Source organism: Ptychodera flava, chromosome 13, assembly GCF_041260155.1.
Source record: "Ptychodera flava strain L36383 chromosome 13, AS_Pfla_20210202, whole genome shotgun sequence".
NCBI lineage: Eukaryota > Metazoa > Hemichordata > Enteropneusta > Ptychoderidae > Ptychodera > Ptychodera flava.
In genome coordinates this window covers 19,540,504-19,558,382 of record NC_091940.1, presented here as the reverse complement: position 1 = coordinate 19,558,382, position 17,879 = coordinate 19,540,504, and the positions used below count along the sequence as shown (strand labels likewise).

General features: G+C 36.4%; 1 protein-coding gene across 1 annotated transcript; it reads left to right on the top strand.

Moving 5' to 3' along the window:
- Positions 1–4,423: 4,423 nt before the first annotated feature.
- LOC139147738 (dehydrogenase/reductase SDR family member 1-like) lies at positions 4,424–14,961 on the top strand. Its single transcript, XM_070718906.1, has 9 exons — positions 4,424–4,560; positions 6,736–6,857; positions 8,019–8,080; positions 8,826–8,969; positions 9,176–9,258; positions 9,773–9,905; positions 11,993–12,139; positions 12,883–12,952; positions 13,646–14,961. The coding sequence occupies exons 2-9, from the start codon at positions 6,746–6,748 to the stop codon at positions 13,858–13,860; spliced, it is 966 nt and encodes a 321-aa protein (XP_070575007.1). The 5' UTR covers positions 4,424–4,560; positions 6,736–6,745; the 3' UTR covers positions 13,861–14,961.
- The last annotated feature ends 2,918 nt before the right edge of the window (positions 14,962–17,879 follow it).

The following is a 17,879-nucleotide window of genomic DNA, read 5'->3' as shown; positions in this document are numbered from 1 at the left end:
CCTTCAAAATGCCTTTCAGAATTTATCAGTACTTCCTGTGTAAGTTTCCGACAGGCATACCATTTCAGCCAGAGATATGTTAGTTCGTGCATGTTTTGAATACTCTGGCCATAGAAGGGTGACTGCCTTCAGTGTATCCTCATGCTTGACATTTGTTTTTTAGCTCATATTTGGTTTTGTATATAAATACCAAAAAGAGCTTATATGATGAGTCGGTGGCATCTGTATGTCTGTATGTTTGTGGGTATGTATGTGCGGATGTATGTCCGTCACACACAAAGGCTCCCATACCGCCGAAGCTACAATCTCAGTATTTGGTGTACAGGTAGATGCAGGGGTTGAGATGTGAATTTGTTCAAATGAACATGTCAGTGTCAAAAATGTGCAAATGAGGTAAGAAAAAGGGAAATCCTGCAAATGTGCATGAGTGATGGCATGCCAGTGACTGAAACAGGCTTGTGTTATTTCCTGTCATTGTTTATGAACTGTTACATATTAAAAGACCTGCTCAAACCATAGACAGTAGAGGGGGGGGGGGGGGGGGAGACTGTATATGCTCAAACTGAGAGGGGCTAGCTGTAGTGCTGTGCATGTTGCTAAAGTTGACATCCAGTACCTAAAGTTTCAGACCTTATTTACTTTTGTCATTCTTTTTTTCTGGTTTAAATATTTCTTCCTGTTTTTCTGGTTGTACTGTGCAGAAATCATTGTCATAACATTAACGTAGAATTTTCCTGCACTAAACAGATAGAAACAATATTTATTGTTGATCTTTGGTAACCATACTGGTATATACCAATTCTGATCAAATTTGAGCGACACCGTATAATTGTGGTATTTTTTTTAATAACGCTCAAAATATGAAATAAAAGTGGAATTATTTGTACATGTATCGTGGGAATCTGTATGTCTTCCTTGAGCACTCACATTGCCGTTGAAGTATTCATTGTTATTATAGATATTGGTGCATTTGCAAGGTACCATGCTCATACTCTGGCCAGTAATGAAAAGCAGTTTATTTGTAAGTTGGCACTGGTCATGGGCAAATTTGGAGCACAGCAAGGTTTTACGAAAAAGAGCTGAATGGCACATGATAGAAATTTCCTTCAAATCTACAGTGTTTACTTTGTTAAACAGATTCCTGTGTTTGGAGAAGCTTTATTTCCAATGAAAATTATGGACTTGCAGAGCCCAATCATCAATCGATCAATCTACGCTCCCCCAAGAGCATAGAGAATGCCCTTAAGCGATGAATCTTTCAGTCTATCTTCACTTCACAAAGTATATTTACTGCCTCACATTAAAGGTGCTCCAGCAACAGTGCAGACAAGCAAAGGTTGTCCTATGCATACAGAACTGAAAGGTGACATATACCTAAATACTTTTCATCAAAACCTTTATAATGAGTGTCATCCAAAGACAACATAAAGATGGGAAATCCATTGTTTCTCTAAGGATGTGGGGGGGGGGGACCATGTCATACTACTTTTGTGGGCCTAGTCCCTCCCACTGTAACAACACCCTATCATGCCATTTCATGATCATAATTGTATGTGCACTTGCTGGTCTATAGACTAAAAACAATACTTTAGTACGTTCTTTGATTTGGCAAGTCTCTCATGGACAGTCCTTAGAAACATTTCCTTCTTCCAGTCTTCTGGCATTTAGATGTTATTAAATCGCGTTTTTGTACTTCTGTATATCATTTTGTTTGGGGAACAATCATCAGTAAACCTTTCACAGGTACTATTCTGAGCTCTTAGCAGTAGTGGGTTTATTTGGTTTATGGGTCTGATGAAAATAATTTCTACAAAAGTAAGTTGCAGATTTCAAAGTCCCAATCAACTGCCTAAACGACACTTCTGGTAATGGTGAACATGTACACTGTCCCCTGGTAGAAACACATGATATAGCATCTACATGCAATTTTTTACCATTAGATTGATTCGTACACAAATATAGATCACTATTTGCAGAGGGAAAGCCGCCTTTGTAGGCTGCTGCCTGGTCCACGCTCAGTCTTCTTTACCTATCCTCATTTGCTGCACATCCAAGTTGCATACACCAATGTGCCTTCCACTATCGTAGTGCAGCCCTCAGAGCAAACTGGACATGCGCACCAAATCTGCCTTTACCAGTTTGCCATTCGAAAAGCTGAAGTACAAGCAGTATGGTACAAGATGGACTGAAATGCATAGCCAATTGGAGCTGTGAGATGGAGTGTTATTTTAGGCTGTATATTACCTGTTGGCAACACTGTCTTTCAACTAGGACTGATGAACTGCAATGTATGTATGAAAGTGGCATAGTATGTGAAGGAATGGAATGCTTTGCAAAGTGTCAGAGTTGTCATACTTGGTGGCCATGGTAAGGTGGCACTATGGTAAATAGACACAGACAAGACGTATTCCGTTTCTGTTTTAATAGCGTGTAACTTTTGTAATATAAAATTCAAAATACATCTTTCATTTGATCATAATTCTTTTCCAGTAAAAGTGTTTCTGTGTTTTTGTCTTCCTTCTTTCATGGAAATCCATTTCATAGTCTGCATCCTGAGGAGAAATGCACAAATCTGAATAAGTAACCATACAACACAATATTTAAGATTGCAAGCATTGATACAATTAGATAGATAGATAGTCAGAGAGGGAGGTCAGATAGTCAGAGAGGGAGGTCTTCCACTCCACTGTCTATACTGCAAGTCAAAGTTGGTACACATGCTCAACAGCAGTCCCTCCATAGTGTGACTCAACACTCCAGTGTCATCCCTTCCGCTCACTAGGTCTCCCATTACAATGCTCATTCCACTAGTTGGTGTTAACTTGAAGTAAATGTGCACTTTTACTTTTGTTCGTCATTCCTTTACTAATTAGGAACTGACGACAAATTCTAATTACTACATATAAAACACAAAATTTTCCATGCTTGCTACCTTGACTACGAATGACCCCCTAGGTTAGCCATAATAATTCTCTGTCACAGAGATTACCAAAATGCTTGTGGAGCAATTGAAGATATTTGCTTGGTAAGTCCTTTTACAAACTTCCAATTTACTCTGCAATAATTTCACAACACTTGCATTTTTCCAACTTTTGGAGGAGTTTAGGCTAGTTTTAGGTTTAGCACACTTAAAAAGTGTTGTATATCCTACCCTATAAAAAAATTTTAGGTGGCTGCCTTAATTAAGGAAGTCTTTCCACAAAGAAGAACACAAATATAATAATCTAACCTTTTCTTTGTACTGTTACTGGTTCAACCTATGAAGTTCATAACGACAAGATGAAGTATGACACTGGCAAAAATGAAATCTGCAAAGGCGCGCTCTGGTGACAGGTTATAAAACTGTGATTTGTTGGCTGGATTGACTTGAACTCGTAAGCACACTGAAATATAAAACAAATGAAACAATTGTCTCTTGTGTGGTGATAAGTATGCACATATTAATGATGAACATGCTTTAATCTACACATCAGGTTTTTTTTACTTGCATTATTAGAGGGTGGATCTCGCAAATATGATTCAAACCTTATTGTATAAATGTAGAGTATTTGTGGCGTGACACTTCAAACTGTGCAAACGTATCTTACCTCCAATTCCAAATGAACAGAAATCCCCCACCCGGGAACACCCCTAAATAGTAAAACTGTAATAATTGAATGTTGAAATTACGTTATTCAAACAAAATCATGCACTGTAATATCAAACTGTCTTGCAAAAATTATTGATAAGTATTTGTGACACGTTTAAAAGTATTTATCAATTTGCATTATGATACAACACTCAGTACTACAAGAAGGAAATGTATTGAACTGGCTGCCGTACGCCAGATCCGAACTTCTCAGGATGATAACAATGAAGCGCCACCAACATACCATATGTGACCTCAAATGAATGACGACCGACAGTCGCAAAGTATCGATAAAATCACCAGGGCAGGTATGAAATTAAGGTACTAACATACATTAGATACGAATGAAGGAATGCAAGTTCTAAATTGTCTTACCTGCAAGAACGAAAGATCCTACACATGAAATGAACCCCGACAAAAATGAGTTGAATGGGAATGTTCCAACCAGTCCACAGTACACAAATTGGACAATTCCTGTTAGCATGATATATGTGAGGTATGCATCTATGATTTTCAACTTCTGTGGAGTGTTCTTTTGGTATTCGTCGTAGAATTTGGCCAATACTGTCAAAATATTCGCAGACATCGTGTTATTTTTGTGAGTCTCCTTCACACAGGTGATGTGGCGAAGATGGCTGAAACGAAAAGGAAGTAGAAAGGGATGATGGGTGGTACACATCCTCGTTCCAAACTAATCACTAATGGAAAAAAATAATCGGGATATTTCTCGCATCCGGCAGTTTCGAAAATCACACATTGATGAATTTTATAAACATTTAAGACAGGACTAAGTCTCAATAACAAATGCCTTATATCTACGAAGATTATTATGATATCATATACGTAACGAAAATTTGACTTTTGTTCTGGGGCAAAGGTTAAGTAGCAGACGTTTGCAACATCTTCGTCGACTGCGATTGTGAAAAGAACTGGTAAGCTTTAAATGAACTGAAAAAAGTCTGAAATACCAATGGTTTGGAGCGGTTTAAACAGTTTTGACTGCTTGATTTACTATAAAGTTGTCCTTGCTGCAGGACAGTAGCTCGAGGTTTTGCCTGGCGTGTGTTGGACGGTAAAACATACTGTACGGCATCTGCAGCAAGCAAGGCCTTGGTTTATTCATGGAGGTACTACCTCCATGGTTTATTGGACCCCATGCCAATTGGACCCAAGTCAATTGGACCCCTTGACTCGATGCTATATATTTCTTGGTTGACATTCTTGTAGTCGGCGTTAATTGTGGAAATCTTTGACATTTGTCACGGATGTTCTCTATTTCAGACATTCTCTACAAAATAATTTTTATTATCCGCATTTACTGGTGATAATATGCAAAATTGCAATGTAAACAGTATTATGTATATATGTGCCATGGTATAAATGAACAAAAAATCATGTTTTCCGCAACTGTTCATCAACTTCAATGAATGGTGTGGCTAATGACTTATGCCAATTTTATTCACCGTTCATGTTTTTCTCATTTCTTTTGGGTGGTGTGTTTTGTTTCATTACTTGGTAAAAATTATGACAAAATTGACACTCTGAATGAATTCCCTGTATGTACACTTCAAGTAATGCACATCCCCTTAGGAAACTGCAGTAGTCTATCTGCTGCATGTTCAGTAGGGACAAATGGACCTTCTGTGACACAGGCTACAATCTTCTTCCAGTATCCTTGAAATTGTGTTAGTCATTGTTATGTAACTTGTGTAATCATGTTAGAGGCAAAGACAGATACAGCGACATCTACACAGTGAGTCAGATTACTGTCAAATTTTGGAAAACTGCTGAAAAGTTTGTAAGTTAACCTCAAGTGTCTTTACATCAATTTGCATACATTTCTAAAAGATTATCTAAAAGCATTCACTATTAATTACCCTTTAGGCCATGAAGAAGTATAAATATCCTAATACATTTCCAATGGTGTCTGTTCCGAAATAGTCCAGACAATTTTATGTGTCATAATCACTCTCTTTGATTGTGGATCAATATTACTAAACTTCAAAGGCCAAAAAATAAAACTAGGTATGTTCCTCATCTTAGGTCTCTCAGAACAAAATGACGATTTATTTTATTTAAACATTTTTCACTCACCTGATCTAAGTACCAACAAAGTTAGAAAAAACCCAGAAAGGTTTACATGCGTCAGTACTTTTGGCAAGCAGCAAGATGACATGGACAATTCGCTCACCGTTCATAATCATGGTAAATGCCTGTGGTGCATGCATAGGATCTTATCTATATAAAAAATTTTCAGCCATGTGTAGTTCACTGTCATATTTTTTGTTCAACTTTCTCAAGCAAATTGAAAAACAGTTAACATGGTTTGTATGCATTGACACATGCGAGGATGAGAAAAAAGGCTTTACCTTTTTAATGGCCTCCATTATTGGTCATCTAGGTACTTTACTGTAACTACAGCAAATTTTCAGAAGAATTACTGTCATAATGGAAAATGTGCAATGGGAGATATTCATCACATTTGTTTCCTGTCATTCAATTTGGAAAGCAACCACTGCATTTACTCCTTGGCAAAGAATTACGATTAAAATATCAGGTCTTCCAAGCATTATGAAAAGAGAATAAACTTCATTCAAATCTAATTGACATTTGTAGAAAGATTTCAAACACAGATGAGTCTGGCTTTTGACATATCCTCCCAATGCATTAGATATTTAATTATTTTATAATGATTGAGGTATTTATGATTTAATTTCCAATGTCCCAGAGCTTGATTAAAATTCCAGTGGTATGTAGAACAGCGCCCTCAGTGTCTATTGGTATGCATGCTGTTGTTAAATTGATAAAGACAAAAACAATCAATAATTTATTTCAGTCAACCATCATCTTCAACATTATTAAATTAATGCATATGTGTGACATCAAAGTATTACTTTTATTTGCCTAGACACAGGAAAACAACCTTATCGTAAGCTTATTTGCCTTCTTAGGTGCACATGTAATTTGTTTTCTGTATGAACATATTTCACCTCAATTTGAAGTTGAACTTGTCTTTGAAATTTGACTTGATGACACATACTATGGTCAATTGACAGTCACTTTTATGGCACTTGGTACTCTTAAATTCCATTTATCTATTATTGCAGGTGAGTCATCATGTCTGGTGTGCTAGCTGGTAAAGTGTGCATTGTCACTGGTGCCAGCCGTGGTATCGGAAAAGGTATTGCTCTTCAACTTGCTGAAGCCGGTGCGACTGTATACATCACAGGTCAGTCTGAGTACCATAATGAATTACTGTCATTCATTTACAGAATGAAATTTGTAAAGAAAATTTGTTTAAATGGGTTCTACTTCATGAATAGTCTGTGTTTGTAGGCTGGAATAAGTAACCAGGCTCCTCCGGGTCAATACCTAGGCTTGCTCTTTGGTGACGTCAAATCAATAACATCAGAAGGTATACTGAAAGATTTTGCATTTGAGGGCGCACTTTGACAAATCTATCAATCAAATTGTAGGACAGCAAAATGGTACAGAATTATTTTGCTCATTTCATGAAGTGCGGCTGACTACAATGAGCATTCTATAAGGTCTTTTTGTCAATGTTTTACCTGAGGAAAATATCTGAGGTTTTCACTGTTTGGCATTTCTTGGTTTGGAAGTAGGTATCAACAAAGTCAAAATGCCAATATTTTTCATGATTTGATCCAATGTTTTTTTAATTAATGTTTTTTCTATTCAGTGTTTATTTGCATTCAGACCTTGTATTTAATCTTGATTGACAACACAACTTTCAATTCACCTTGTTATTTCCGTGCAAATTGATTATTTTTGCCTGTGTTGGCATAAACACTAAGATAACAACAATACTCACAATATTACAAACTTCAAAAGAATCATTTAAATCCCATGTTATCAAATTTATAGAAATATTTCTGAACAACGAAGTCAGCTCCTCCAGGTAGCCATGCAGTTACCCTCTTCCATTCATATTAAGTGATAACCCGTTCATAAATGCATTCCATTCATTTATGAACCTACCCCCTCCCCTCAACTTAAACAATACACGGCTTGCAAACAATAATGTAACACTGAATTTTCAAAATGAAATTCACTTGTCGACTTTTTTCACAGAGCAACAAAAAGCACTGCACCTGGCGTTGCATGAGTAGAGTATTTATGCAAGATATTCATGTATGTAGAACAAACACCAAACTAACAAATTAACAGAACAAAATATTTCAAACAATTTGGCAAAGCTCAAAGAAATTATGACTTTTTCCATAAAACATCTGGTCATAGGAGACCTTTTTGCCAGTCATAATCGTAGCAAGATAATGAGTCAAGGAAGAATTTTCTGCAACAAATCATGCATTTCATTTTCTGTAAAGGAAGAGATTAATAGAATTTATTCTTTTTTACCTTTCTACAGGTAGAACACTCGCACCTAAAGATTCTCGCTTAAGAGGGTCATTGCAGGAAACTGCAGAAGAGGTACAATGCTTCACATATCATTTCATCTCCTCCAGTAATAGTTTTATGCGATCTACCGAACTATCTTCGATATATCTGATTTTATCACTTTTGTTCCAGACTTGGCTATTTCATGACTCACTGCATGGCCTTACACCATGGTGTATTTTCGTCTATATACACCTGCTTTATTCAAAACTGCAACAGTCAACCATATTCGCTGAACTCTGTTCGTAATTGCCATTGCCATTCACTTGGAAGCTAAAAATTGCCTGTAACAAAATGATGAACTGTGCATGCCATACACACAGAAGATAATGTAAAAACTACCTCAACTTCTAACATTCAGCATATATTTATTTGATGCCCTTCAAGGTATACTGTCACGTGTTCCAATTTTGCTACAGTTACCATGGAAAAAGAAAATCTAACCAATCACAGATTTTAAGCATGTGGCTGCTTTGTAAAACAGCGCCCTCACATGAGCATTTTGAATACCAAGGAACGCCTCTTTGACCATATATGGGCATATTTAGATTACAGGTGACTGTATACCTTTAACTATATCACCTACTACAGAGGCATAATTGTAATATGCAAAACTAAAGAGTGTACACACTAACTTATGAACGCTTTGGACACTTCTAGAAATATCCTTATGTTAAACTTGAACCAGTACATGTAACATCTTGAGTCGGAGATGTAAAAGTTTAGCTGAGAGCACACCCTGATCAGAAAACTTTTCACTTGTTTCTGCCCTGTGTAGGTCAAACAACGTGGTGGTCAGTGCATTCCAGTTCAGTGCGATCACAGTGACGATGAACAGGTGAAGAAGTTGTTTGACAGGGTCAGCTCTGAACAGAACGGAAGATTGGATGTCCTCGTCAACAATGCCTATTCTGCAGTCACTGTGAGTACAATCTGTGTACCTCCAATTCTTTATGCTCCAGTTTTAACAATGAGTGTCACATCTGAACCACATATGGTACATCTATAGTCTTGTAAAATGCTTATAAGCTAAACACTTCATACTTATATGGCTATTTTCACTGCGAAGCCCCTTTATAGTAAAAGTGATCTTTGCAATATGAGGTTGTGCTTATTGTGTTAATTCAGGCTCTGTCTGGTGATGCAATGGGGAAGAAATTCTGGGAGCTACCTCCAGAATTTTGGGATGAAGTCAATATTGTTGGACTGAGGTAATGCAAATGAAAAGTAAACTTTATTTTCATGATCTACCCATTGTTTATGATCTACCCATTGTAGACTTGATTTGATGCCCCTCTTTGATCAAAATTCAACTGGTATTGCTGTCTCTAAACTCGCTTCTGAAAATCAATATGTGCAAACTAGAAAGATGTTATACAAAAGAAATTCTGATGTCGTTTTACCTTTACCAGTTTGTATATTTGATGCGCCACATAACAGACATTGAACTGTTTAACTTTCATGTAGCTTTTCAATGATTGAATTTACATACCGAGAAACAGAGATGAGAAGACTTTGTATTATACAATTATTCCCTTGAATATGCAAATATACTTTGGTGCAATTCCAGATTGGAAAGTTGTGGGTTCTTCTGCAAGTAAAAGCAATCAGCCACAATCAGTTTAAGTCAGCCTCAGTGGCATTGTCCATTCTTTCTATCTCCAAGTTACATTCCGAGAACAAGTGACAGTGTTTGACCAAGTCACTTTCCTTTCACATATACAGAGGTCATTACATTGCGTCGGTCTATGCAGCCAGAATGATGATACCTGCAAGACAAGGCTTGATTATCAATATCTCCTCCCCTGGTGGCCTGATGTATCTTTTCAATGTAGCCTATGGTGTTGGTAAAGCAGGGGTAAGTACTCCATAATTAAGTGTTGTCAACCACATTTTAACCCTTTAACCCCGTTTCCAACTCTGAAGGTCCAATTTTACCATAGAAAACGATGGGATTGAAAGGATTATGAAAATGGTCAGTAGCTGTATAAACTTTTGATGATGTTTTTTGCAACTTTTGCTTTTATAATGTTAACTGCAGTTTCTTGTCCAAAGCATATTATGTTACACAGTATCCAGCTTGTCACCTCAGCGTTCAGATATGTAGACTACATTATTATTGTTGACAAATTAATTTTTCGTCCGGAATAGAATTCAACCGTAAACAAAAACAGGTGGAACAAGAAACTGCAGCCAACATTTAAAAAATGGTGAAAATAATCATCATATTAGCCTGTTAGGTTGCTGTTTTACTAGTAGTTTTCTTCTCCATTTGTATAGTGATGTTTATGAAATCTCCTCTCTAACTTGCTCTTTTCAAGGTGTATGAAGATGTCTTGTATCCTTTTCTGTTGTTCTGTCAAAATCTGGAATGTGGACAAAGATAGTTTTCATGTTCAGTGTACATTTCAGCAGAAGAATGCTGTTTACAGTTAATACATTCACAGTAGATGAAAACGCCTTTTTTAAATCAACTTTTACCACAGGGAATTGAGTAATCTTGTTGTTGTTGTTGTTGTTGTTGTTATTGTTGTTGTTGTTATGGTGATGATGATGATGATGATGATGATGACGATAATAAAAAATATTAAAAAACAATGTGTCATTCCTTGCTGTTGTTTGTCGATGTTGTAGATAATTGTAAAAGAAAACTGTAATCGTGACAAAAAAAACGACGTAGGGCGCCCAATGTCACTCCCGTCCTATTATACAACCAAGGGTGGAATCAAGATGCCCCTGATCAAGGCTCATCAGCCACCTTCAAGGACCAGAAAAAACACCCCATTCACGAGCGATTGATTGAAATGTGCTATATCATAGGCGCTGAAATTTATCTCACTGACCTAATTTGGGCTTCACTTGAACTACCGACCTGCAAACGAGTGGAAAAACTGCGATTTCCAAGTCGTACCCGGTCAAAATCGATCACATTTGAACTTGCCGGTTGATGGTGATGGCTCTGTCGTCACTGGGCATTTAAATTGACCAATTGGGGGCCCTGTAAAGGCTGCTTCGGCCAGCCGATTGTTTATGTTTCAATGCTCCCTGCTCGTACGCCTACGTGTAACGTTCAAAAGTACGCGAAAAAGTAGAAAAACCTTCATAGTCATGCAGATAAACGGATACTTACCAACTCTTTGTCAGGAAATCTGCCATTTTACGTCAGGATATACTGTCGATAGTTAGAGCGTACACTTTCGGCTGACTCGCAGCGTGTTTGCAAGGTTATATCTGATTGGTCGATTGTCACTATTCACAGCCACTTAGGGAGTCTATTTGTATTTGTTTTCATTATATTGGTAAGATTCAGCCACCCAATTGGATAACAGCTTCGAAATCGCTGCGAGTCGCCCCTACACTTTCGGGTATTTGAATTTCCCCCGTTACAAGTGTAATCAACATCCGGGCTCGTACTTGAGCGAGTGTACATTGTCGTTGTGAATGAGTATCCAGGTGATAGTTTACAGGAAAAGACGGGTTGATTTGTCATTGGTATCCATATAAGTATTATTTTACAAGAATGGAAATTGAATGAAGTTGAGACGGCGAAGTTTAAACTGTAGTGAAATTTTGCGTTGGGACAAGCCTCCTCATGTATTAGTAATGAGAGCTGGCCGAAGCAGCCTTTACAGGGCCCCCAATTGGTCAATTTTCCACTCGTGAAAATGAATTAATGGTCATGACCATTAATTCATTTTCACAATGGTTTCATTTAATTTGTCTAAAACTGGGTTCAAATATATGCATGGTCACCTATTCATTCAGTATCTCTCAACATGTCAAACAATATAAGTAGTATCTTGCATCAAACAAAATTCATGAAAAATGGCCAACTTTGTCCCTTTAAGAAAAAAAAGACACTAAGTTTTAGCACTCTGCAAGTGCATCTTAAAATAGAGGATGCATATGACCTCCATTAACATATTGCATGAACTCATTTCACAGGTTGACAAAATGGCTAATGACTGTGCCCAGGAGCTTCGTCGTCACAGCGTCTCCTTTGTATCACTGTGGCCAGGAGCTGTGAGAACTGAAATTATCCAAGATACCATGCTGAATGCTCCAGAAGCAAAGAGTGGGAGAGTAGCAGCGGTAAGGAGACAGGAGAAGATTTAACTGTATGTTTGTATTGCCCTTGAATGTTGTTAACATTTTAAAATATCTTGCCTGCACATTCACCTTTGCATTCTTAGTAAATCTGAAAAATTACCTGCTGGGCATGCTCAAATTTTTTGTGTGCAAGTTTCCAATTTCAGCGCCCCTGTCACAAATATAGGTTAAACTCACACCAAGAAGTTTGCTTTGCCTATGGACAAAACTAATTTATATTGTAAATCCACATCTGGACATGCTTGTTTAGATATGAGTCAATAAAACTTTTAAAATTTGGGAAAGCAAATGTACTGTTATTTTTGTTGGTGACTCTCTCATCCTGTCACTAGCAATGATGGTATTTTTACCATAAAACTCTGATTATGGTTATGAGGAACGAAGTGGCTGATTTTGGGGGATTTCATTGTCCTGAAGAAATAACGTTCGTTTAAAATTATCAACTCCCGTAAAGTAGATGCATAATATGACAAGAGTCAAATATAACCTCACAGTATTGTGTATTGATATTTACAGTTTGTCAGAGTATCTGTTAACATATCAATACATATCGTTCAAAGAAACAACCAAACTGTAATCTTTTCTGCTGTACCTCCTCTAGGGTTGAACATATGCTTCTGACTGCTGTCAACATGCTCCAAATTTCCTTGCAATGTAACTGACTTCTCAAGCATAGCAACTTGTGTTAAGTATTTTTATTTGAAGACTTATTTTTGTTTTTTCAGCATGCAAATATGTTCAAGCTTGGAGAAACACCAGAGTATTCTGGCAAAGCTGTGGTACATCTAGCATCAGGTAAGTGTGTTGTACTAACTTCAACCGTCTTAGTGTTTTTAAAATCAAAATTTTATTTTTCTTCATAGCATTAACACAGGGATGGCGGCCATTTTTAATTTTGATGTCAGGTGAATCCTGGCAATTTGTTTCACAAGTACCACAGTTTGCATGGCGATTTTGAAAGAGAATGTTTGAAAGATTCCATGAGGAAAATTTTGAGCAAAAGTTTAAGTCGTTCACTTTTTAGGCACATACTAACTTAAAGTCATCTTCAAAGAGAGCTACCGCAGTACTTTACAAAATCATAGATCTGACAGTCAAATATGGAAATGCAAAGAAATTGGCCAATCACAGACAACATTGCAAAGCTACCTACAGTGCTAAGATGTAATCTCATTGCTTGACTTATGAACCTGTATTACAAATTCAAAGATTGATCAAACATAACAATGTTAGGAAATTGGCCAATTACAGACAACCTTGCAAGACCCCTTCAGTTCATCTATCCTAAGCTGTTGTAACGCCAACTTCCATTGGCAAGCAAAGAGGGTCTGATTCAACAAACAAGTCTTTTTTACAACCAGTAGTCTTCTAATATCGAAGTACAGGTACATGCATCCTATTTATAAGATTTGAAACTGGTTCCTGTTGTCCAACCCATTATGCCATGAATGCAGACGCTGATGTGCTCACGTGTTTCTCCTTCAACAGATCCCAAGATAATGAAGAAAACTGGTCGTATTTTAATGGCAAGTGACCTGGCCCGAGAATACGGTTTCAAGGACATTGACGGAAGGGATCCATTTAGCTCCAGATGTGTTAAGGATATCATGGAAGTTAGTGGATACCCTTGGTTGGCAATGCTGATGCCAAGATTCATACGCATTCCACACTGGCTGATGGCTATCACATACAGCAAATTGTAATCTACTACTTAATTTTACAGACTGTTTTTATTTTCTGATATCAGATTTTAAATATCAACTTGCAAGATTATGTTAAAAATATGATAAATATTTTCAATCATGCCAGCCACTTTAAAACCATTTCCAAAATATGCAAACTTATTCATAAAGTGAAAAATATTGTTATGACCGCAACAGGACAACAAGCTAATGTACTAATCTGAGTGTAACTCCCTTCTCATAAGCCCCTCCACTGATTTCAGAGGATTTTTGAAAATGCTGTACTTCTGTGTATAAGCCCCTACCCTAGTTTTACTGCGATTTTGTGTTGCCGAACTAGGGTACAGTGAATTTTGATTGGTCAAATTATTTTATATACATTCATAAACATTTATTACGAATCGGACAATCATATGGTTAAGCTATTTCTACATTTTTGCAACAATCATGGCATGTTTGGAAGGACCCACAAGTCACAGCTTTTGATTTTCCATGTGGTTGATTGGACTTTTAACAAACAATAAGATAGCTATGGATTTCTAGAAGTTGAGATTCACTGCAAGCATGATAGAAGCATGAGAATTTTGGAAAATTGTCACTCAGACATTTTTGGTGAGAAATTTTCCTTTTTCCTGCTAATTCCTAGAATAAATCAGATACCTCAAGTAGTGAATGCTGAGAAAATTTGTTATCAAGGAGGAAGATTGCGAAAATGTAGCCCTAGTCAGTAGACACTAGAGAAATTTAATGTACTGTACATTTATCTTTCGTATTTACAAGAATGAAGCTTCAGTGGTGAATAAAAGTTCATGATTGTCAATATGGAAAAATTTCAATCCCAAAACCTTTTTGGTTTTTTTTAAGTAATTTGAGATGAGCGAGTAATATTGATTCTATTAATTACAAATATATCTTTTGGAGAGTAATGTGTCAGTATTCAGACCGTCAGTTTTCAAGTCACTTGGTTTTGTAGTTCAATGAAAAATTCAATACAGTGTACTGAGACAATATACTAGCAGGATGTTTTTGTTCATCCTGTTGCCGTTTGTAAAATTTCTGAGTACACTTTATGTATATTTTTGATTGTATATGACACGTTCAATAAAGACTGAATACAAAAGACATGGTTACTTTACTGACATTAGTTCAGTGAGTACACTTTATGTATATTTTTGATTGTATATGACACGTTCAATAAAGACTGAATACAAAAGACATGGTTACATAACTGACATTAGTTCAGTCTTGCCAGAGAAAATCAAAGAATTGTTTCCAAGATACCACTGTGCCTGGGCTATATGTTGTTTTTGAAGCAGTTTGAAAATTCAGTGAGATCAACCATATCCACATTTGAAATTTTCTCAGTTCTCAAGGTAATAAATATCTTAACTGGATTTTTGAAAAGTTTGCTCATATCTTGATACACTCCTCAAGAAAACTGCAAACCCTTTGGTTTCATAATCAAGAATAAGAAAACTGGTACCTGGGCAAAGAGATTAGTGAATTAAATGACCTAAACTTTGCCCATATATGAAACCAAAGTTCACTTTACCCTGTCTTATCTCTGTAATTTTGGAATATTAGATTTTGGCTTTTCTCACAAAACAAGATGGTGAATTTGAAAATAGCGTTGATCGAGGTTTCAGGTTTGTTACTAAATACAGCTGCACGTGCGTGACTTGGACAACGCTGCCTGAAATTCGGACAAATTTTGTTGTTGTATGCGCGCCTTTTGTTGTAGCTTGTCGTCAAAACCTTAATTCATATGAATCAGTTTGACTTTTTGTAGCCATTGTAACGCTATCAGGTTATCTTTTCATTGGTTATGCTGAAAATGTAGACAAATATTAATTTTATGCATATTAATGAGAGAAAATGTGATGTCATTTGCAATCAGCGCTATTGATTTCACTGCACCGATTTCAAAAATTGCTACTTGCAAGCAGCAGACCAAAAATTTTCTTGTTAAAGTTTTTAAAGTAAAAAAACTGTTTTAGAGGTCCATGTCACAGTATGTGGTCACATTTTTGTTGATTTATTACAAGAATTATCATGATTATTGGAAACAACTTCCGTTTGTTTGTATCCCATAATGATACCAATTATTTGAACATATCCGGTCTGAAGTGTTTTTTCTTATCAATGCCATGATGGTGCGGATAAGTGTTTCATACTGTCACATTGACTGTCATTGTACCAATAACAGAGACGTTTCGCCAATTTACAAAGTAACCGTACTAATAAGGATTTTAAAAGCTTATTGACATGACTTTCTTGCCATATGACCGTTAAAGCGTACATTTAATCCCAGCACTGCATATTTTTCATTGCTTATCACATGAAGATCTCGTCAATAAAAAGCTGTCGATGTTACTGAAGTGCCTATTATATGGGTGCGTATCATCTGAATGATTAAGGCGAAAACCGGGCACCTTATATCATAGACCCTATGCATTAACGTATATGCGATGATTGGACCTGTAATGTCAATTTCAGACTTACATGATCATCATACAAAATATGTTAATTTGGCATGTTGCAAATAATGTTCCCAAACATGTTGGCATGACCGCTACAATAATTAGCGCCCTCCCAAATATTTCAACCACCATCTTGCAAATTTCTTTGACTGCTGACATTGTATCACCACTTGCATAGAAATTTTAATTGTCTTCAAACCTTACATGGCAAACTGTGAAAGAGCATTAAATATGCAGTTACGTGGTGCGAAAATCCAAAATGTCTTTCACTATGATTGTATAACTTTATCATCAATGTACATAGCATTTTCATCAGCTTCGGTCAAGTCTCTTTCCAGTTCAATGTGCCTAATTTTGAATGTTCATTAAAACTGCACATTATGAATTGGTTGACATGAAAATACAAAATGTCGTTCAAAAATACAGTACAATTCATTACGGGAAGGCTCCATTAAATTAGGAATACCCGACTTCCCTATGAGGATCAATCTCACAGACCTGCCTTTCCTACAATGGCACTACAATATGGCACCAACTGGATTAGATAAACATAACAAGGGAACATTAACACCTTGAGGGATTAAAAGTCTTCTGTTTGTCACCCGAGTTGGTCAGGCAAGGACTCGGGTTTCAGGTACCATACAAGTTAATGCAGTCTTCCCCTAATGTGTCTAAACAAAATCCATAATAAGTTTCATAAACTTTTGTTCAGTCCTTTAAGTCTCATGTCCCTGATTGGGAAAGTTTGTGAAATATGCAAATGAGGAGGTAAATGGTGTAAAAGTGCTAAACAACTTTAATGTGTTACCATAGTATCTTCAATATACACAGCAAGTTTCATCTGCTTTGATAAGGTCAATTCAGAAATCCATCCCTAATTAGGAAAGTTTATTAAATATTCAAATTAGTAATTAGCTGATCTAACATGCTGACCTGATTTTCATGAATGTTATATCAGACGCAGTATCTCCAATGTACACAGGATGTTTCATTAATTTTGATCATCAATCAAGAAATATCCCTAATTAATAAAGTTCATTAAATATGCAAATTAGTAATTAGCTGAAGTGAAAATGACTTTCAATAATATATCAAAGTGTCTTCAATGTATGTAAGAGGTTTCACAAACTTTGACCCAGTAAGTCCTGACATATATCCCTAATTTATGCAAATTAGCAAATATCTTTCATGTTACCCTTTACTGTCTTTCACAGCTGATACATCCTAGTGTGATCAACATTAACAGCAATTCTCATCAAATTTTGTGCTGCCACTCTCGATGTTTATGCGTTTTTTCTAAAATAATTGATTATGCGAATAAACATAAAATATACGAACCACACCTTACAAAATCACATAAATTTTTGCCATACCCAAACAGTATCTATGATATTGGGTAAGCCAATCTTGAGATATTGTGTAACAGAGTACGATGACTGAATAACAATAAACAAGTAATTAAAAATAGAAAAAAGGGGTAAAGAAAATAAACAAAAACAATCAAACGTAAACAAGCAAAAAACAGCTGACAGGTCAATTGTGAGACACAAAATGGTCAAA

Coding starts and splice junctions, on each gene's coding strand:
- LOC139147738 (XM_070718906.1), top strand. CDS start 6,746: ATGTCTGGTGTGCTAGCTGGTAAAGTGTGCATTGTCACTGGTGCCAGC. Junction 8,081..8,825: donor TGCAGGAAACTGCAGAAGAG/GTACAATGCTTC, acceptor TGCCCTGTGTAG/GTCAAACAACGTGGTGGTCA. Junction 12,140..12,882: donor AGAGTGGGAGAGTAGCAGCG/GTAAGGAGACAG, acceptor TTGTTTTTTCAG/CATGCAAATATGTTCAAGCT.